General features: G+C 46.5%; 1 protein-coding gene across 1 annotated transcript; it reads left to right on the top strand.

The window, feature by feature from the left end:
* The first annotated feature begins 1,196 nt into the window (after positions 1-1,196).
* On the top strand, positions 1,197-21,982 carry MAJIN (membrane anchored junction protein). The gene is made up of 7 exons (XM_012934952.2): positions 1,197-1,297; positions 3,046-3,091; positions 10,650-10,741; positions 12,922-12,985; positions 19,605-19,677; positions 21,225-21,342; positions 21,877-21,982. Exons 1-7 carry the CDS (start codon positions 1,197-1,199, stop codon positions 21,920-21,922), a joined length of 540 nt encoding a protein of 179 aa, XP_012790406.1. The 3' UTR covers positions 21,923-21,982.
* The last annotated feature ends 721 nt before the right edge of the window (positions 21,983-22,703 follow it).

Below are 22,703 nucleotides of genomic sequence, written 5' to 3'. Positions count from 1 at the left end.
TGAGGATTAATTGAGATGACTTGTAGAGCACTTAGAATAGGGCATGACAAAAACTTACTTTTAGTTGTTTGTGTAAATAAGGAAATAAAAGACCAAAGAAATTAAGTACAAGGACTTGGGAGCTGAGAGTCAAACCTAAATTATTCTTATTTTGTATCTGTTCTGTCCATTTCATCTTAGATGTTTCTTAAATCAATATCTTACATTTTATAAAGTAGCATTTGATACTCAGGAACTCTGGATCTCTCATTCTCACTTATTTATTATTTAAAATTCTATATGGATAGGCAGAAAGTACAAAGTTTTTTATTACTACTTTATAAATAAAGGCACAGAAAAGTCCTAATGACCTAGAAAACCACAGTGTGCTTGGTTCCTACTTAGGAAGGCATACCAAATGCCATCTTGGAAGAGAAGAGATATGCCATCCTCTTTGTTCCATCTCTATGTTTTCGTGAGTTTTCCATAGAGAGTAGAGATTTTGGAACCGGAAAAGTAAGATTATTATGTGTAGTAGGCACTCTTGGGGCATGGGTCAGTCATAGATGGCAAGGGATAGTTGAGAAGTAGAGAATATAAGGCATTTATGAGCATGACGGGGAAGCATTAATTAGTACACGTCATTATTTACTGTGTTGACTGTGGCTGGGTGGTATGCTAGTTCCTTAATTTCATTTGAAGTTAATGGCAGAATTATCCCTAATTGTGCCACTGATTGATGAATCCTTTGGATTGTTTCATTAATTTACTCGATCCTTCTTTACAGTGTCCTAGGTTCCAGAGAAATGGAGCAAAGGAAGAAGAAGAGATTCAAGAGATATTTAAAGAAAAAAACTAATAATAATAAAAAGTCCAATGAGTCATCAGATGTTAGTGTTTTTAGTTTCAACTAAAGAAAATTTATTTGTTCAAGGTTATAAAGTAAATGACAAAACTTGAACTTAGGTCTTTTGACTTCAAGTTTGTAGAGATTGTCCCCACACATCTCCTTCCTATGCATGTAGAATAGTGCAGGTGGTGATTTAATAACAGAACTGAGCCTGGTATGTAAACAGTGGTGCTGAGCATCTGACATTTTACTCATGCAGAGATACTAACGATTGGGTAGGCTCTCTTTCCATATGTAAAGAGCTATCTTTAAATTTTTTCTAATTCTTCAATATTTCTACTTTTATTTAGGCTGTCATTTGGACACAATGAGTTTAAAACCCTTTACCTACCCATTTCCAGAGACGAGGTTTCTTCATGCAGGACCCAATGTTTATAAATTCAAAATCAGATATGGCAACAACATCAGGTAATTTTAAAGCCAGGAGCCAAGATTTTGCAAATACAAATTAGAGTCTTCCCATAGGTTATCTCTTCGCGTCTTTACCCAGCCCAGAAGACTTGGTGAAGTAGCACCTGGGATAATTATTATTTTATATTCTATAGATATATTTTCTGTACTATAAGTTTTAAAATTAGTGATGGCAAATATTTGTAGATAATGGTTCTCAAAAAAATTTTTATATCAGAATTCCTTTGCACTCAAAATTACTGAGAATCACAAAATGTTTTTGACCATAATGCCTAATAATACTTATGAAATAAATAGTAAACTGAAAAATTAAAATATTGTACTTATTTTAATAGATTGTAATGTATTTTACATGCATTAAATATTGGCAAATGGTATATCAAAATAACTATTGCTTAATGAGGAGAAGATTGGCATTGTTTCCTAGGATTTACCCCAGAATTCAAGAATGATTTAACATGTAAAACATATATAAAATATATATAACATATAAAACACTGGGGCCAGAGCAGTAGTACAGTGGGTAGGGTGTTTGCCTTGCACGCGGCCGACCCAAGTTCAATCCCTGGCATCCTATATGGTCCCCCCAGCACTGCCAGGAGTAATTCCTGAGTGCAGAGCCGCCAGGAGTAACCCCTGAGCATCGCTGGGTATGACCCAAAAAGAAAAAAAAAACAAAAACGAAAACCCCCATGTAATAGGGCCCAGGAATATAATTGTTGTGGTACCTGGGTTTGGGTTTGGTCCCTGGTACCACATGGCCCCTGCAGCACCTCTTGGTGTGGCTGCTTCAATGCATTTTTAAAAGGGTGGGCCAGAGAGAGAGAGAGAGAGAGAGAGTGCTCAATGGACTGGAGTGCATACTTTGCTTGCAAGAGGACTGGATTTGATCCCCAGCATCATGTGGTTCCCCAAGCACTGCCAGGAGTCACCTCTGAATACCACTGGGTGTGAAGAAAAAAGAGAAAGGAACAAAAATCCAGCTCCACGTAAAAGACTTCTGGGGCCTAAGAGATAGTACAGCGGGTAGGATGCTTGCCTTGCATGCAGCCAGTCAAGATTTGATTCCTGCACTCCATATGGTCTCCTGATCTTTGCTGGGTATGACCCTAACACAAAAATGAAAACAAAAAGACTGCACTGTGGGTTCGGGATATAGCGATAAACCTTGCATGTGTGAGACCTAGATTTAATCCCCTGTACCACAACCACACAAAACAAACAAAAATCCACGCACACACACAACCCGTAAAACTTATCAACAAACATAGCTAAGTTGCAGAATGCAAGCAAAAATCAGTTATATTTGTATATGTCGGCAGTAGTCTGAAATGACAATTAATAGACAATTTCATTTACAATAGCATTTTTTTAAAAGCTGCTTAGCAAAAAGTGCTTAACTTTTTATTCAAGAGATACAAGATTTGTACAATAAACACTACTGGCATTAAATAAGGAATATCTAAATAGATAGAAAGATGATTGTATTCATGTATTAGAAGATATAATATCACTGGGGCTGGGCAGATAGTTCAGGGGCCAGGGTACATAAAATATAGCTAATGGAGAAGGTATTTTAGGATAGTCTTGGACCAGCTCACACTATGTAGGTGACCACTTTTTCCCAAGCACTGGACTAGCCTCCACAACTGTGAGTCATGTTTCTTTTCTCAGTGACTGTCAGTTTTGCTTTATAGAGTCCTGCTGTCAGATTCTTACGTATCTCTTGTCTGTTTATCTTTTAGAGGAGAAGAGATAGAAAATAAGGAAGTCATCTTTCAGGAGCTGGAGGTAAGAAAAGAAGCAACTTCTGGGAAAGTTCTTCTTTTAGCCAAAGATGTGTCCATATCCAGATTTTAATTATTTCCTACAAACTGAGTCACACCCTCCACTTGATTACTTAACTTCTCCCTGCCATATTTCCTCTGCAAAAAAAAAAAAAAAGTTGCTGTTTTTTCTAGGGAAATTTAAAGCCTGGATCCTTTCTCTGTTCTCCAGCTGAAGAGTCAGCACCTTTGAAGCTGAGAGTTATTTTCTTTCTACCAAGTTCCCAGTCCTGACAGCTCTTTTGTGGCGGCTTCTGGAAGGCTGCCGCTTCCCGGGCTCTGGGAAAATTCACGGGCCCAACCACTGCCTAACACTTGACGTTCAGGAAACTCAACTGTAAATACACAGACAGGACTGCTGTGTCTTCATTTTAATTGAAAACATTTGCAATTACTTTATTCCCACTTAGTTTTCTTTCCTACCCTACTCCTGTAATTGAGGTTGTCCCACAGAGAACAAGAACGAGTACACTGGCACATTGAGGAGTTGAGTTCTGGGTGCGGGCTCTGGATTCCAGTCCTGGCTGAACCACTCACTAGCTCTGTGACCCTCAGCAAAAATGTTCTCTCTCTGGATCTTATTTTCCCATTCATACAAGGAGAGGTTTAAGTTAGTTTAGTCTTCTCTAGACTTACAATTGAATGATTTCTGAGTGTTATGGTTTGTAAAGACATAAGATTCCACATTTAAAAGTATTAGAATACAGTGCACAATGAAAAAAAGTATTAGAATACTTTTTATTAGAATACTTTTTTTTTTAATTCATAGATACAAAGCCCTACGAGAACAAAAATCTAAGTCCTTATCTTAAAGGTACCTATGGTTCTTTGGCTAAGTGTTGGAAACATATTAAGCTCTTGCAAAACAGGGGCTGGAGTGATAGTAGAGCAGATAGGAGGTTTGTCTTGCACGCAGTCGACCCAAATTCGATCCTGGCATCCCATATGGATTTCCGAGCACTGCCAGGAGTAATTTCTGAGTGCAGAGCCAGGAATGACCCCTGAGCATCGCTGGGTGTGACCCAAAAAGCAAAATAATAAAAAAATAAAAAAGATCTTGCAGGGCAACAGAAACATTGTAGATGACAGTGATTTTGACTATAGGACTATATAAGTAATTTTTCTGCCTATTTTAATTATGAGTAGAGCAGAGTTTATTTTTCTCCACTACCATTAATTTGGTTAGAGAGGGGCTGGAGTGATAGCACAGCGGGGAGGGCGTTTGCCTTGCACGCGACCGACCCGGGTTCTAATCCCAGCATCCCATATGGTTCCCTGAGCACTGCCAGGGGTAATTCCTGAGTGCAGAGCCAGGAGTAACCCCTGTGCATCGCCGGGTGTGACCCAAAAACAAAAAAAAAATTTGGTTAGAGAAAAATTCAAGGCAGCATAGAAAAATTAAAATAATTCAGAACCAATCGAGCCTGGGTTTGAATTCTAGTTCTGTTTTTACAATATGACTTTAGCCTAGATAGTAAGTCTGTTTCTTTTGTTGATTTTTGTTTTGGGGCCACAGCCAGCAGTGCTCAGTGCTTACTCCCAGTCTATACTCAGGACTAACTCCTGGTGGTGCTGGGGTGGGGACCATATATAGTTTTGGGATTGAACCCAGACTGGCCACATGTAAGGCAAGCGGCTCTACTCATTGTACTGTCTCTCCAGCTGAGTCTGTTTCTTTATCAATGCGGTCAATAAATAATTTCTGGTTTGGGGGCCAGAGAGATAGTACTGCGGGTAGGGCATTTTCCTTACACATGGCCAACCTGGGTTTGATCCCTGGTACCTCATGTGGTCCCCCAAGTCCACTAGGAGTGATCTCTAAATGCAGAGCCAGGAGGCCAGGAGTAAGCCCTGAGTACTGCCGGGTGTCACCCCCCAAAACAGCAACAACAACAAAAATATATGCATACAATGCCTGCCATTTAGCAACTCAATAAATATGAGCTAGAAAGCCTTTTATGTATTTATTATTATATTAATGTCTTGAAAGAGTTTTTTATGTTCTCATACTCATTAGTTAAAAATATTTTTTATATTTCAGGCACTATGATTTACAATATTGTTAATGATAAGCTGTATTCGCTAGTTTTCAGGCAGAGATTATCATCTATTGTAGCTTAACCAAATGGTTAAGCAATGAACTCAGGGTTAGAGAAATAGTATAGGAGTTAAGGCACTTCCATTGGATCCCAAAACAAACCCTTGTTCAAATCCCCAGCATCACATGTGGTCCCCTGAGAACTGCCAGGGGTCACTCCAGAGCCCAGATCCAGGAATATCTCCTGAATACCATTGGCGGTTGCCCAAACCACCCCCCCACAAAAAAGAGGATAGTCCCTAGAATGCCATTGCAGCATTCATATACTGATGCCCCATTCCAAAAAAAAAAAAAGAAGATATTTTATCTTTGCCTTGGTTTCCTCACTTGTAAAATGGAATTATTGAAATGTTTATGTTTCAAATGAGTGTTAAGTTGATTAGTGCATATGAAATCAGTAATAGTAGTTGTCATGGTGATTACTCAATAATTATTAGTTATTAAAATTATAATTTTAGATACTATGCTAGTACAGAGAATATGAAGAATATAAAGTTTATTCTCTGAGCCCAGACTTGAGGAAAATGAGACTTAAAAGTGATGAAGTGACAGGGCTCTGGGATAGGGCTCTGGGGTAGGGCACACAGCTTGCACGTGTGAGGCCCTGAGGTTCAGCCCTTGTGAGCAGATAGCGGAAAGGAGTTGAAATGACAATACAAAACTGGGACTAGAATTTAGAATTTGACTTGAGAAATCCAATCGTCATTTTTATGCCAAATTGTTTAATCATTACCAACTTGGATTCTATCCCTGCACCCTATGTGGTCCCCTAAGCATTCTGCACCCCATATGGTTTCCTAAGTCCCCAAGAAATGATCCCTGAGGCAGTCAGAAGCAAGCACTGAGAACTGCTTGTGTGGCCCGACCCCTGCAAAAAAAAAAAAAAAAGGAATATAACGTAGGCTAATTGGAGACTAATAAGTGAATATTTATATGTATTTATTTTGGTTCTGGGGCCGCATCTGGTGGTGCTGAGAGCTTACTCCTGGCTCTGTGCTCAGGGATCACTCCTGCAATCATATGTGGTATGAAGAATCAAATCCAATCAACCAAATCCAGTTGAATAAAACCCCCTGTACTGTCTCTCTTTAAAAATAAAATCTTAAAATATTTATGGCATTTTTTGGTTTGGGGACTTAAGGGCCGTTTCCATTGAGGTGCTCAGGCGACCAGGTGATGCCAGGGTTTGAACACCAGGTTTCCTAAATGCCTTTGAGCTGTCTTCTCAACCCTAGAGGAAATGTTTTAACTTAAGCAGAAGCAGAATAATTAGCAGCAGAAGGAGTTTCTTGAGCACCAGTGGTTCTCAAGAGCTACTCCTAGCTCAGTGCCTGGAGAATCTCTCCTGGTGGAGCTGGAAGGATCGTTGGTACCAGAGACAGATCCCAGGGCTCTAGCATATGAAATATGCTGTCCAGCCTTCATGCTGGCTTCCTGGCCCTGACATCCATTACTCTCCCATTCAGTATACACTTATTGAGAACCTCTCATTGTAGATCTCATAGAGGGATGCTGAGATAAACAGGTATCTAGTCACCACAAGTTCTCCCATAAGGGCTGAGAGATAGTACAGCAGGGAGAGCACTTGCCCTGCATGCGGCCAACCCAGGTTCCATCCCCAGCATCCCACAGGGTCCTCAGAACACCTCCAGGAGTGATTCCTGAGTGCAGAGCCAGCAGTAATCCCTGAGCATTGCCAGGTGTGGATCCAAAACAAACAAAAACTTCTTTTCTCAGTAGGGAAAATAAGGTGACACAGAGCTCAGGAAGATAGACTTGGGATCAGGGGTGCTTGATTTGTATGTATGGAATCCTGATTTGGTCCCTGACACTACATGTCCCTCCCATCACTTCTAGGTGTGGTCCTGGTAGCCCAAGCACTGTCGGGGTGACTCTGGTGGTGCCCAGCACCGCAGCCTGAGCAGCACCATATCAAGGCCCTGGTTATCTGGGTGTTACTAGGAGTCATCTCCAGCACCACTACCCCGCCCCAAACACTATTTGGGAGGCCCTGAAAATAAAAACCAAAACTGCTTATGTACATGGAATATCATTAGAGGCCTATTGTTAACTCTCATGAAGTGCTTATGAAAATAATTACATCCTGGGAAATCAGAGAAAATTTTCTGGAAGAGATGCTTTTTTAACTATACCTTAAAGGGTAAGAGAGGATTCGGACATGCCAATAGGTAGAAAGGGCAATTCGAACAGAGGGAACAGTTTATGAAAAAGCATAGAAATGGAGACGTAAAAAGCACATTTCAGAGAAGAGCAGATAGTTCAGCTTTAATAAAATACAGGGTCCTTGAAGAGCAGTGAGAGGTATTTCTATACTAAGTATCAAGACCGGCTAACACTAGACAGTGTAAAAGTCATTTCCAATATTTTTTTCAGGATTCCATTCGTGTTGTCTTGGGGAACTTGGATAATCTGCAGCCATTTGCCACAGAACATTTTGTTGTATTTCCCTGTATCCTTTTTTTCCCCAACAGAAATGAACTCACATTGTAGATTCAAATGGAAGCAACAGACCCATAGGCACTTGCTTTGGTTCTTGGGTGTGTGTGGAGGGGAGGGGGTATGTTTTCTTTGGGAGGACCTCCCCAGAAGTTCTTGAGAAAATTGAGACTGGGAGAGATATTCCTGGGAAAATCAACACTGGGAGGTGCTGGGGAGGCCATGCAGTTCTCGGAATCAAACCCAGGACCTTGCACATTTCAGACAGGTACCCCAATCCTTTGAGCCATCTCCCTCAACCCACTCATAGACATTTTGGAGGTTAAGTCAAGGAAAACAGAGAGTCTTATTATTAAAATAGAACTCCTAAGAGATAGCACAGCAGATAGGATGCTTAGCTGGCATGAGGCTGACACAGGTTTGCTTCCTGGCATTCCGTGTGGTCCTCTGAGCACCTCCAAGAGTAATTCCTGAGTGCAGAGCCAGAAGTAACCCCTGAGCATTACCAGGTGTGGCCCAAAAACAAACAAAAATATAATATTCAGAAATTCTGTTTCTTTCCTCAACATTTTCCAGATAAAAGCAAATGGGAAAGAGTTTCCCACCTGAAATTCAGGCATGGGGAAGTTGCCTTGGTCCCCTACCCCTTTGTTTTCACTCTATATGTGGAGACGAAATGGTTTCATGAGAACCTGTCACCTGGTAAGTAGAATGACGTAAGTACAGGTAGCATAGGAGAAGAGTGGGAAAACTGAACACCATGGGTTATCAGTTTAAGCTGAATATAGCAAAATGATCAGCCAGATTTTAGGAGCCAACCACCACATGAGGCTGCCTGCTTTAATCCTGGTGTCTGCCACTTAATAGCTTTGTGACCCAAGAAAAATTATTTAATCTTTCTGTGCACTTAGTGACATGGTAGAGAACAATATTATCTATCTCACTGGGTTGTTAAAAGGATTATGTATATAAATAGTGCGAGGTAAAAAGCATAAAGGCTGACGACGGTAATCACTCAATGAAAGATCTAGTTCTATAAATACTTCCTCTTATTTTAGAGTAATCGGTGACTTTCTCCTGAGTGGTTATCTTAAAGTTGTCACCCATTTGTTGCTCTCTGAGGGCTTTTACTATTTTTCCTTAAAGGAGTAAGTGGACACCCGCCTTGCCTTAAAATATTTCTTCATTTGTCAATAATGCTGGAAATTTCACTTTTTCATAGTAGGGATTATCCCCATTAAGCAGCTCTTCATATAAGAATATAGTGGGGGGGGGGCTGGAGTGATAGCACAGCGGGTAGGGCGCTTGCCTTGCACGAGGCCTACACGGGTTCGATTCCCAGCATCCCATATGGTCCCCTGAGCATCGCCAGGGGTAATTCCTGAGTGCAGAGCCAGGAGTGACCCCTGTGCATCGCTGGGTGTGACCCAAAAAGCAAAAAAAAAAAAAAAAAAAGAATATAGTGTGGGGGCTGGAGTGATAGCACAGCAGGTAGGGCATTTGCCTTGCATGCGGCTGACCTGGGTTCAATTCCCAGCATCCCATATGGTCCCCCAGCATCACCAGGAGTAGTTCCTGAGTGCAGAGCCAGGGGTAACCCCTGTGCACAGCTGGGTATGAACCAAAAAGCCAATATAGATAGATAGATAGATAGATAGATAGATAGATAGATAGATAGATAGATAGATATAGTGTGAACCAAGCCCTTTCCACTTGTAAAAATGGGCAAATTGGAAATAGTTAAAGATACTGTACTTCTTTTTTTTTTTCTTTTTAGTCAATCTTTATTGGGTGAAAATGTGTAGAAGCAGATTTTTATGCAGCATTTTTGAGAATAACTACTGTGGAATACAGTGTGGACTTTGTTTAAATTACTCTACCACATGATGTCATTCCAATCAAAGGGACTTACATGAAAGAAACTAAAATACATAGGTTGAGACAAAAATTCTTTAGAAAATATATTGGCGATTGAAAAATACTTGATAAAAACTTACATGTTCACCAGCACAGAAATGCACAAAATAAATTATTTTATATCCATGCAATGGAATGCGTTAAGAATAAAAATAAACCAACCCCTATAAACACAATGACATGAATAAATTTCAACATATTTACAGGGAACAAAAGCAGGTTGTTCTAATACCAAATATCCTCCCTTCAGTCTATAGGAATGCTAGTATTAGGAAAAGTAACTGTCCTGGCTTCCAGTACTTTGACAAAACCTCAGAGGCATGGTCTTCTGTAAGCACTAATAGCTTCATGTGACTGTATCATTTGTTATATTTGGGGGGAACTTAAAACTCTTTGTAGCATTTCTGTGGTTGAACCAAAAAAGATATATTCGGAGATTTACACAAAAAGTAACACATTTTAAAAGATCCCAAACAAAAAGTACACAGTTTATGGTAACTTTTACCATAAAACTTTAGAAAATGCACACTCATTTAGAGTGAGAGAAAGATACTGTACTTCTAAGAAAAATGGGGAAAAATCCAGAGGAGAAGCACATACACTGGTTTTGTCTAGGACCAATTTTGAGAACTAAATGGTAGCCTGAAATTCAAGTGAAACAGAATTTTGATCCGTTACGACATTCAAATTTATTTTTCTAGGGAAACCAGTAAGTGACAACTCTCTTGGGTTGGTAAGTTGCCTTTTCTGTACAAAATCAAAATGGCCTCCTAGCATCCAAACAAGTCCAGCTCTTGTCTTGTCTTACTGTGTCCCTTAGTTGCTGCCTAGGTAGGATGGGAATTGTCTGAAGCCATATTCCCACCCCACCCCCTACCCCTGACTAGATTTCTGAGACTGTCTTTAACAGAATATATGTTCTCACTTGCACTGCGGGTGTTAAGAGTTGCCTTTGGCAATTAAACATGGGGAGTTTTCATCACTATTGCCATATGAAGTGTGAGCAACTCTGGCAAAGGAGGCCTAACAGGAATCTGCTTCCTCTCTGAAGGCCCTCCCTGAGAGGAAAGAAGTGGATGCCAGGAGGAGGAAACGGAAGCACATGGAAACGCCCAACTCCACCAGCAGGCGAGGTCTGGGCAGGTCAGTGGGTGGGGAGAGAGGCCAAGTCCTGAATTCTCCTTGGATTTTGCCAGCTATGGTGCTGATCAAGTCTTATTCTTAGGCAAATTCTTTCTTCCTTGGTGCTATTTGGTACCTGCCTACCCCCATGGATAGATGGAAGGAAGGAAGCCAGTTGCTACTTGCAATTGACTGAACACTTCCTCAGCAGTGCTGAAGTCCTCTCTTCATCAGGATGAAGGAGGAGAGTAAATGCCATCAGACCTCTACCATTGCTTCCAACAGTTTTTGTTTTGTTTGGGGGGCCATGCCCAGCGATGCTCAGGGCTTAACTCCTGGCTCTGCACTTAGGAATCACTCCTTATAGTGCTTAGGAGAAGATATGGGATGTCGGGGATCGAAAGTGCTTTCCCCACTGCACTGTCTCTCAGGCCCTGAAATCCAAACCATTTTTAAGTTAATTTTTTAATTGTATTTTAGTTAACATTGTTACAATAGTGTTAACATATATTGGTATACAAAGTTACCACATTTAACCAGTGCCAAAATGAATGCAACATATTTTTAATAAATACTTGCTAAGGATGTCCTATCAGAAGATACAGTCAGAGGCCAGAGCAATAGTAGAGCAGGTGGGGTATTTGTCTTGTATGTGGCCGACTTGAGTTCAATCCCTGCATCCCATATGGTCCCCCAAGCCCCATCAGAAGTAATTCCTGAGTGCAGAGCCAGGAGTAACCCCGGAGCATGCTAGGTGTGACACAAAAGCAAAAAAAAAATGTATAAAGGAAGAAAGAAAAAAATATAGTCAGAAGGCATGAGTTAGTAAGTTTCAGAATATTGTACAGGGGCATAGAGAACCCCACAAAAAAGTGAGAGCAGATAAGACACAATTCTGTTTTATCCAGCCAGCTGTAAGGTTTTGGAACTCTATGTTAGAGGCAGTTGAGCTAGAATATGAGTCTGTGCACGAGGTCTGTCTCAGAAGGTGTGGCCCAGTCGGACGGGGCCTGTCTTGCATGTGCAAGGCCCCCAGTTTGACACTTAAAACTGCTAAACATGGGGCCAGAGCGATAGCACAGCTGGAAGGGCGCTTGCCTTGCACGAGGCCGACCCGGGTTCTATCCCCGGCATCCCATATGGTCCCCCAAGCACTGCCAGGAATAATTCCTGAGTGCAAAGCCAGGAGTAACCCCTGAGCATCGCTGGGTGTGACCCAAAAAGCAAAAAAAACAAAAAAAAAACTTCTAAACATATAAATAATAGGGCTTGTGTCACCTGTTGGACGAGATGCTGTACTATTGGGAGGGGTCTGTGTTTGTACATGCATATGTGTGTGTGTGTGTGTGTGTGTGTGTGTGTGTGTTTTAATCATCATAAAATGCTGACTTTACTAGGGCCGGAGCGACAGCACAGCAGGTAGGGCATTTGCCTTGCATGTGGCCGACCCGGGTTTGATTCCCAGCATCCCATATGGTCCCCCAGCACCGCCAGGAATAATTCCTGAGCGCAGAGCCAGGAGTAACCCCTGAGCATCGCTGGGTGTGGCCCAAAAAGAAAAAAATGCTGCCGTTACTGTTATAATTCTCTGAGAAACGGAATCAGTCAGTAAGTCAGTCACTCTCGTTAGGACTCAGTGGGCGCTACTGGACTAATCCAGACACCTGCCAGGTTTCAGTCCAGGTTTACAGTGAGCAGCTGCCCTTCTCCTGGGACTGCGGGGGACCCCCGAGACATACAGGATGAGTGAGGGTCGACCATGAAGCAGCTGCACCCCTGCGGCCTCCAGATCCACATATCGGCGAAGAGTTTGAAAACTTTCCATGGCAGATGGGTACACAGAGGTGTGAAGCTCTGCTCATTTTCTTTCAGCTGAATTTTCCATGGAGATGAGGCCTCATTTTTTTTCTTTCCTCCAGATTTTGATGCACAATTGATTTTTAAAAATTAAATATCTGCTATGAATCACATTTTCTCTTCTTTCAATCCCTAGGTAGCTAAATGTCTCAATTTTGGATTCTCTTGTGAGTTAGAGCAGCACCCAAAGAGAATTTGGCCCCACAATTTATTCTGCAGGCCAGGAGTGGTATAAAAATAGCCAACCTGCTGAAATATTCATTTGGGCTACATTTGCTTGAATGTGGTAATGTTGCTGCTGCCAGTAATATTTCCTGGGCTTTCTCCCCCCACCCCCACCTTAGGGCCAAGATGGGAACTTCCAGCCACAGCCCCAGCAGAAAGAAGCCCCTGATGGAAACCAAGAGGGTAAGTACCAGGTGGAGGCTGTGAGGCCGGTGGCTCTTCCTGCCCCGCTACCAGTCTGGATTGCTGGTCCTAGAATTACATCTTGGTCCTAAGCACAAAATGAATCAACTGAATTCATTCTCAGGTTTCTTCAGAGCATACCCAGCCATTCCACCCTGGCCACGGTCTGTCCCCAAAGTAACTGCATTATTTGTACATCTATGAGCCCTTTTGTTAAAGGATTCTCCTCTCTCTACTTCGAAAGCTGCTGCTTATTCTCTGAAGTGGAGATAAGGAAATAGATCTGTATTGAATTGAGGTAGACTCCAGTGTAGAATTTTCTCCTTAGCTTATTTTTGCCTGTTTTGTTGCTGCCAATTTGGGTCAGGGCGTCAGGGCTGAAGCAGGTTTCTGTATGTAAAGGATGTGCTCCCAGCCCTTTGAGCCTTCTCCCCGGCCTGGAGGTATCTAGCTTCACTGTGTACCAGGCACGTAGCAATCAGGGGTGGAGAAAATGTCACCTACAGTATTGCCGAGCTGCCCCATAGTATTTGATTTATACTTTATACCTTCATGTACCTGCTCATCCATTTTACTCCCACCCTTCTTTGTTAAAAAATTCTGTTTTGGGTCCACACCTGGCAGTGCTCAGGGGTTACTCCTGGCTCTGTGCTCAGGAATCACTTCTGGCAGTGGTTAGGGGATCATATGGAATGTCGGGGGGTTGGTCACATGAAAATCAAGCGTTCTACCTGCTGTGCTAATGCTCCAGCCCCCCTTTTTATATATTACTCAAATTTCTGTCTTTTCCTTCCCTTTTTCTTTCGGGGGGGCGGGTATACTGACAGATGCTCAGGGCTTACTCCTGGCTCTGCACTCAGGGATAGCTCTTGGCGATGCTCAGGGGATCATATGGGATGCCAGGGATCGAACAGGTTGGCCTCGTACAAGACAGATGCCCTCCCTGCTCCACTATCCCTCCCTGCCTTTTTCTTCTCTGTCTCTCCAGAGTAGCTTTCACCGTAAGTATCCAAGCACCCAGAGCTGCCTCCCCACCTTGCCAGGACATGCTGAGTTTTCAGGTATTGGCATATGCTTTCATGTAACAGACTTTGATTTCGTATGTGCGGTGTGCCCAATACAAAGATAGCGTACACTCCCCCTGGAAAGGCCGACTGGGAGGTCCCGGTTTCCTAAGGGAAGGAAGGGCCAACGCATGCGCTGTAGCTTCAGCTCTGGACACAGAGTTAATTTCTGATGACTGTCCTGTGTACAGGGATAAAGGAAGTACAGGGGGCAGTGGGACCAGAAAGGAGAACCTCACCCAGACCCAGTGGCACGGGAGGGCTCCAGAGTCACTCAGAGCTCTGGCCAAGAAGGAGTCTGGGCCTTTCGGTGACTGCCAGCCAGGACTCTTGGGCCTTAGCGCACAGAGTTGAGAAAGGTCCCTAGAGATGCCGGCATGGACTGATCTCGAAGGCCCTGAGGCCGCCTTCAAGAGATCATGGGAGGTGCCATTTTAAGTAGCAGAGGGAAGTGATTTTCATTTCTTATTGGTATTTTGGTTTTGGTTTGGAGTCACCCAGTGATGTGCAGGGTCCTGGCTCTGCACTCAGAAATGACTCCTGGCGGTGCTCCAGGGACCGTATGGGGAATGGGGATTGAACTCAGATTGGCCGCCTTCAAGGCCCTACCTGCCGTACTGTCACTCAGCCCCGTGTGATCCTCATTTCTAAACAATGATTTTCCTGTTTGCAAAGTGCTATCCTAGGTGCTGGGGCACCTATCCTAGGTGAATCCTGCTGTCTTCTTTCCAGGAGCTAATTAGTTAGCTGGGGGAAGAGTGAACTTTTAGGCCTCTGTGGGCAGGTCAGGGTAAAGATTCCCTTCTGCCGTGGCTTGCTGGCACATTGGTAACTTTAGACACACAGCTACCCTGTTCTATACTCCCATCATTTATCTGGGGGAGAAGAAAAAACTGAAAAGTACAAGGAACTAAAAAGTACACGAAGCTCTGGAGAACAAAGCCGCTTTATAAGACCAAGATAATTACTATTAGAGGAACATTTCCCTCACTCTCTACCTATTCTTAGTTTGACACACCGTCTCCCTCAGGAACAGTACCCACAGCTTCTTACCCAACATAATTACCTTTCAACCCGGTACTTGCTTGGTTTAGAAAAATTCTCAGGGAGGGGGGAAAGAGAGAAGCATGTTTATTGATTTTGACTCAAAGCCCGAAGACCGTCTTCGCCATACACCCTGTTCCCAGGGAGAGGATTTCTGCTAAATTAGAGCGATCACAGTGTCTCTTAGTATAAGTCACTGGAGCTGGATTGAATTTGCTTCTGTGGTCCAAAAGCAGAATGTTTTCTTTCCCCTTCAGGGGGTAAGGGGGGTAGTGGGGAGCAGGGGGTCAGAACCCAGTCAGTGTGGATTGCGCATGTCTGAACACATGTGAGCCCATGCAGGGCAGGCCCAGACGAACCCACACATGAGTGAATGCGATTGTTTCCTCGGAGGTATTTGGGGAGAATGCAGCCGGCCTGTGCTCTGTTGCTCTAGCTCCCAGGCCCAGAGCTCCAGTCTCTGGAAGGAGAGAAAACGGGGAAGAGGGCCCGGACAGAGCGGGTTTGATCCCCGGCACCCCGTAAGGTCCTCAGGGCCCGCCAGGTCTGATCCCTGAGTGCAGAAGCCTGAGTAAGCCCTGAGCATCGCTGGGTGTGACCTCAAAACAAATAAACAAAAATAGGGAGAGGAGATAAGTGGCCCAGTAGTGAAACAAAAGGGTGTGCGTGTCCCTCCATGGGCTCCTCTGCTTGACCCGGCTTCCAGAGCCAGCCGCCTCGGGCCAGGGTTTCTGGGAATTTCATGTTGGTACCTCAGGTTCATTTCAGAAATCAGGAGCACCGTAATTTTACTGTGGAGAAATATATCATCTGCATGATAATACTGACCTATAAACTGGGTAGGGACGTCTTTTTTTTTTTTCTCTCTGACATTTGTCTAAGAAGACTCAAGATTTCAGAAGAATACAAAAACTGGGGCTGGAGCAATAGCACAGTGGGTAGGGCATTTGCCTTGCACGAGGCCATCCCGGGTTCAATTCCCAGCATCCCATATGGTCCCCTGAGCACCGCCAGGAGTAATTCCTGACTGTAGAGCCAGGAGTAACCCCTATGCATAGCCAGGTGTGACCCAAAAAGAAAAAAAATATTACATTAAAAAGAATACAAAAACTTGGGGGCTGGAGCGATAGCACAGCAGGTAGGGCGTTTGCCTTGCACGCGGCCGACCCCGGGTTCGAATCCCAGTATCCCATATGGTCCCCTGAGCACCGCCAGGGGTAATTCCTGAGTGCATGAGCCAGGAATGACCCCTGTGCATTGCCAGGTGTGACCCAAAAAGCAAAAAAAAAAAAAAGAATACAAAAACTAAATTCTGGGGTTGGAGCGATAGGACAGCAGGGCCGGCTTTTGCCTTGCATGAAACCAGCCTGGTTTTGATCCCCGGCATCCCATATGTCCCCCAGGCACCACTAGGAGTAATTCCTGAGTGCAGAGCCAGGAGTAACCCCTAAGCATCTCTGGGTGTGACCCAAAAAGCAAAACAACAAAAAACCCAAAAACCTCAGTTCTTTTGTAGTGGCGTTTCCCTGGCTCAGAGGTCCATTATTCCTCTGGCCCAAAGCCTTGGCCCTTTGAGTAGATGCCTTCATTAGGGCCCGCACTGTCATGTGAGCCCAAATCACTGTTAATAGATTTGTAAGAACCTAATACTTTTTTTTTTTTTTTTTGCTTTTTGGGTCATACCCAGAGATGCTCAGGGGTCACTCCTGGCTCTGCACTCAGGAATTACTCCTGGCCGTGCTCAGGGGACCATATGGGATGCTGGGAATCAAACCCGGGTTGACCGCGTGCAAGGCAAACTCGCTACCCGCTGTGCTATCACTCCAGCCCCAGAACCTAATACTTTTAAGTTAAAAATCAGAGCAGAGGGGCTGGAGCGATAGCCCAGCGGGTAAGGCGTTTGCCTTGCACGCAGCCGACCCGGGTTCTAATCCCAGCTTCCCATATGGTCCCCTGAGCACCGCCAGGGGTAATTCCTGAGTGAAGAGCCAGGAGTAACCCCTGTGCATGGCCGGGTGTGACCCCCCCAAAAAAAAAAATCAGAGCAGAGGGCCAGAGAAAGAGCTCAGTGGACTGGAGCGTGTGTTTTGCAGGCAGAAGGCCTGCAAAAGAGTTTGATCCCCAGGGGCAGCACAAGGTCCCCTGAGCTCTGTTCTGAGCACAGAGCCAGAAGGAGCCTCTGAACACCTGGTAAGCATTTGCCATACACATGGCCGAACTGGGTTCAATCCCTGGCATCCCCTATGGTCCCCTGAGCACCACCAGGGTTAATTTCTGAGTGCAGAGCCAGGAGTAACTCCTGAGCAATGCCAGGTGAGACCCAAAAAGAGAAAAAAAAATATCAGAGCTGAGCCTTCTATATCTGCTCTCAATCCATCTAGAAGAAGTCCAAGATGGTTTCCATTCTCCCCCAGAGTTTGCACTAACGTTGATAGGAATATGACTGAGATAGCCACTTAGGTGGTCTGGGACTCGAGGGCTTTCTGGAAAGTGCATCTCAGAGATAGGAGGGGGGCTACAATCTCATTTTATCCATGGGCTTGCCATCTGCTGCCCAGACCCACCTTGACAGTTTCTGCAGCCCCTTCTGAAGAATTCCTCACACACAGTGTGGCTCAAGGTACTCTGCAGTTCTGCTGGGTAGCAAGGTTCTGCCATGTGAGATAGTGGTCACAGGGAGGAGGTGCCCCTCTAGATTTCCAAAGATTGCTCCCCAAACAAACAAAAAAAAAAAGGTTTGTAAACAAAAAAATAAAAGGTAAAAAGGATGGGCCACGGAGATAGTTCAAGGGACATCAAAGGACTAGAGGACTAGTGTATATGCCTTTTTATTTGTTTTGTTTTGGGGGCCCTACCTAGTGATGCTCAGGGGTTACTCCTGGGTCTGTGCTCAGGAATCACTCCTGGTGGTGCTTGGGTGACCATATGGGATACTGGGGATCCAGCCGGAGTCAGCCATGTGCAAGGCAAGCGCTCTCCCCACTGTCCCATCGCTCTGGCCCCAGGTGTACATGCTTTGTATGCCAGAGGCCTGAGTTTGATCCCCGGCACTGTGTGGTTCCCGTAAACGCCGAGGCAGGAGTCACCCCTGAACTGCTGGGTTTGACCCCAAAACAAAAAGTGAAAGGAATTTTTATAAAGTGGAAGCACAAGGGAAAGTACTGAGGTCTGCACTGCAGCGTGCTGGCTGCCTGCGCCGTGTGTGCACGTGTCCGCGCCACGAATGGTCTGCTCTCTGACCGCCGCCTCACTCCCGTTCTGACAGCTCCACCCACCTGCCAAGGCTTCTTTCAAATATATCTCCCCTTGTGGTGTCTTCTTTTTTTTCTTTTTGGGTCTCACCCGGTGATGCACAGGGGTTACTCCTGGCTCTGCACTCAGGAGTTCCTCCTGGCGGTTCTCGGGGGACTATATGGGATGCTGGGAATCGAACCTGGGTCGGTCACGTGCAAAGCAAATGCCCTACCTGCTGCGCTATTGCCCCAGCCCCATGTGGTGCCTTTTTTTTTGCTTCTTTTATTTTTTTTGGGGGGGTCACACCTGGCGATGCACAGGGGTTATTCCTGGCTCTGCACTCAGGAATTACTCCTGGCGGTGCTCGGGAGACCATCTGAGATGCTGGGAATTGAACCTGGGTCTGCTGCGTGCAAGGCACACCACCCTACCCGCTGTGCTATCGCTCCAGCCCCCAATGTGGCGCCTTTATTGACTCACCAACCCGTCGTCCTGTTGACGCCCTCAGCGGACTCATGCGCTGGTCCCGTGGCACTCTTACTCTCCTTCATACGTCACTTGACCTCCTAGAGTATACATTTCCTCCAGGAAAGGTCCTCCTGTTTGCTTCCCTTCTCTTCCCTTTTTTTCTTTCTCTCTTTCGTTCCTTCCTCCCCTCCCCACCCCCCCACACATTCCCAGCAGTGCTCAGAGGTCACTCCCAGCAGTGCTTTCAGCACCAGGCGCACATGCAAAGCCAGTGCTCAGCCCATTGAGCTCTCTGGCCCAAGACCTTCGGATTTCTGTTAGGGATTTTTGGGGGCGTGGTGCAGGGAAACATCTGGTAAATGCTCAGAGATTACCTCTGACTCTGCACTCAAGAATCACTCAATCACTCATGTCAGGCTCAGGGGACCATATGGGAAACCAGGGATCAAACCCAGGTTCGCTGCACGCAAGGCAAGTGCCCTCCTTGCTACACCATCACTCCAGCCCTCACCTCATGATTTCTGAAACAAGGTTCTACCCTTGGCGACCGTCGGTCCATATGGGATTGTCAGTTCAACCCAGCCTGGTTTCCTGTTGGCTCTTACGGTTTTGAAGGACAGGGCTGGGAAGCTGAGATGGGAAGAGGCCAGTCCAGTGGGAGGAAATGGAGAAGCTACCTGGGTGATCAGAAGCCCGGTCCTAGCACAAACGAGAAATCAGTTCACTAGCAAATAGCATTCACCTGACCAGGGTGTAAGGGGTTAGTCTCTAAGACTTCCCTTAGTCTTTCTTTTTTTTTTTTTAATCAGAACAGGGAAAGAAAAACCCAGCAAGCATGGCAGGGTACCCCAGCTTTGGATGTTCCTGTCAGCCAGGAACAGGGTAAGTTCTGAGAAATTCCCGTTTATTCGTTAATAATGACTCAAGTGTAGAGCATGTAACTTGCATGTTGTGCAAACCTTGGATTAAATACCTGGCGTGACGTGGCTCCCTGAGCATGGATCTGTCATGGACCTCATAAACAGTCCCAAGAGGAAACTTCTCTGATGAGTGTCCCAGTCAGAGTGCTGAGCCTGGTGGCGACACGCCTTCTCCCCTTGGCCATGCCCCTTGGTCATCTGCTTACCTGGAGCACTGGAGGCCTGCCAGCCCCCAAGAGGGGGAGGGAGACAAGCGCTTTCCTTTCAGGAGTGCCACTCTCAGGACATTCCCACTGTTTGGACATTTCCCTGTGAGGTGCTGTTCCACGGAGACCATGGGAGTGACATGCTCCCTGGCACGGGGGGAGAATGCCTGGAAGCTCTTTCCTCCCGCTCTGGCCCATCGTGCTCTGGTTGAAGAATCTCAGCACGGGCTGAAGCGCGTGTCGAGGGGGCGCCTTCCCGTTGCTGAGCTCTGACCCAGGATGAAGGTTCAGTGTAGTGGCTGGAGTGATAGCACAGCGGGTAGGGCGTTTGCCTTGCACGCGGCCGACCCGGGCTCGATCCCCAGCATCCCATATGGTCCCCTGAGCACCGCCAGGAGTAATTCCTGAGTGCAGAGCCAGGAGTAACCCCTGAGCACCACTGGGTGTGACCTAAAAAGCGAAAAAAAAAAGGTTCAGTGTAGCCTGAAGGCACCCCAAGCTGGAGGGGAGCAGTGGGCTGGGTCTGGCGCCCTGGGAAAGTCTCAAGGCCTGACCTTGGAAACCAAGGCACATCAGAACAGCGCTGCCTGCGGGGCTGCGGGGAACCTTCCTTCCTCCCTTCCTTCCTCCCTTCTGTCCTTCCATCTTTCCTCCCTCCTTCCTTTCCTTCTTCCTTCCTTCCCTCCCTTCTTTCCTTCCTTCCTTCCCTTCTCTTCACTTCCTCCCTCCTTTTCCTTCCTTCCTTCCTCCTTCCTTCCTTCCTTCCTTCCTTCCTTCCTTCTTTCCTTCCTTCCTTTCCCCTCCCTCCCTCCCTCCCTCCCTCTCTCCCTCCTTCCTTCCTTCCTTCCTTCCTTCCTTCCTTCCTTCCTTCCTTCCTTCCTTCCTTCCTTCCTTCCTTCCTTCCTTCCTTCCCTCTCTCCCTCCTTCCTTCCTTCCTTCCTTCCTTCCTTCCTTCCTTCCTTCCTTCCTTCCTTCCTTCCTTCCTTCCTTCTTTTATTCTCCCTCCCCTCCCTCCTGTCCCCTCTCTTCCTTTTTTCTACCCAGCAGTGCTCAGAGTTTACTCCTGGCTCTGTGCTCAGGGACCCCTCTGTGGTTCCATGGACCACCCTGGGGTGAACCCCATTCTTGGTGAGTGCTTCACCTCTCCCCACCTCCCTTCCCCCCACCACTATGCCCTCCCTGTCCTGTGACCCCAAGGACATTGACTTGAAGGAGCAGAGGCCACCGCAGTGCATGCCGGCCTCTCCAGCCACGTGGAAGTCGCCCAAGGCCCAGTGCCCCTGCCTGAGTGCTCTCTTTGCAGATTCCAAGTGGGAGGACAGCCTCGCAGCGCAGGTTAGCCCCCGCCTGCAGCACAACCGTCCTCCTCCACCTCAAGGACCTGCAGGGCCGAGCACAGGCGGCTTCTTCGGGTTTCTCAGGTAAGACAGTTCTCTCCTGCCATCCCCTCGCTGGGCCTCGGGGAGACGGGAAGAGAGGAGCCCTCGGGCCCCCTGCAGAAGCTGCCTGCGAAGAGAGGAGGGAAGGGAGTCCACACAGTGGTCTTCACTGTGAACATGGCGAAGATGAGGTCTCGTTGCCGTTGGCCCTGCCCAGCCCAGCCCTGGGGCCAGTTCCCGAATGCTGCCCTTGGCCGGCCAGAGCCACGCGGGCACCAGAGCGCCTCCAGTCTGCCCTCGGAATCCGGGCCGGCTCTTGAGTCCTTTTCCTCGGAGGACACTTAGTGGATCCGGTCTCTGCCTTGAGCTCAGCCAGCCCGTTGCATCCTCCCCTGTTTCGCCTCCTGAGCATAATCTAATTTGGGTACCTTTCCTAATGCTGCTCCGGACTCGAATTTCCATGCTGTGGCTCCCCAGAGCAAAAGTGCCCTGGCTAATGGGGCGCTAATGGGACCTGGGAGCGAGGGGGGGCGGGGGACCTCTGGAGCCTCCACCTGCTCTGCTTCCTTCCCACAGCTCCCTCTTCCCCTTCCGGTATTTCTTCAGGAAGAGCAGCCAGTGAGCTGCCATGCGGAGGGCCAGCCGTGCGCCCGGCCCTTCACCGAGGAGGACCGCCGTCCCGAGGCTGCTGGGCCCATCCTGCCATTTGCCTCTTTATAGTGGGATGCTTGCATTTCCTGTTTCCATTTTAAGCGCGCATGCGCACACACACAAGAGTATTTTTTAAAAGTTTTAGTTGAAAAATGTTGAGGTCTGGTTTAGGTCTTCTGTATCTAGCACTTAGGGTCCTAATGAAAATAAATTCTTTTTGAAGTTATTGGTCGAATTCAGTGAAATGGGGAGAGCAGGGTAAAGCTTGGGGGCCCTGGGTAGGTGCCTGGCCGCTGGCCGGCCGTCAGCTCCCCGGCCTGAGGATCGGGGAACGGGGCCGGGCATGACTCCCCATCCTGGGGCTGGACAGACTCCAGCGGGCAGGGCGTCTGCTGTGCATACAGCCAAATTGGGTCTGTCCCCAGTCCCCCATATGGTGCCCTGAGCCCTGCCAGGGGTGATCCCTGAGCACCACCGGGTGTGGTGAAAAAAAAAAAGCTCCGTGTCTGGTGCTCAGATATCTTCTCTCCCTGGTTGCCTCCCCGATAACAAATATCCGTCCCCGCCGCTCCCTCTGGCTTTGGACTGGGCCACAGATCTGGTGACTGGGGAAGAGCGGGGCAGCCCTGCTTAGCGCCCCCCGAGGACCAAGGCCCAAGGCCCAGAACCCCAGGGCTTCCCCCCGCACGGCAGACTGGGACCGTGGCCAGGTGGGACTTAGGGGCATCACGTGAATTCCGAAGCCCTCCCTA

This window comes from Sorex araneus, chromosome 6 (assembly GCF_027595985.1).
Source record: "Sorex araneus isolate mSorAra2 chromosome 6, mSorAra2.pri, whole genome shotgun sequence".
NCBI lineage: Eukaryota > Metazoa > Chordata > Mammalia > Eulipotyphla > Soricidae > Sorex > Sorex araneus.
Note: the sequence above shows the minus strand (reverse complement) of the source record. Positions and strands in the feature narration are given on the sequence as shown.

Coding starts and splice junctions, on each gene's coding strand:
- MAJIN (XM_012934952.2), top strand. CDS start 1,197: ATGAGTTTAAAACCCTTTACCTACCCATTTCCAGAGACGAGGTTTCTT. Junction 1,298..3,045: donor AGATATGGCAACAACATCAG/GTAATTTTAAAG, acceptor TTTATCTTTTAG/AGGAGAAGAGATAGAAAATA. Junction 19,678..21,224: donor TCCTGTCAGCCAGGAACAGG/GTAAGTTCTGAG, acceptor CTCTCTTTGCAG/ATTCCAAGTGGGAGGACAGC.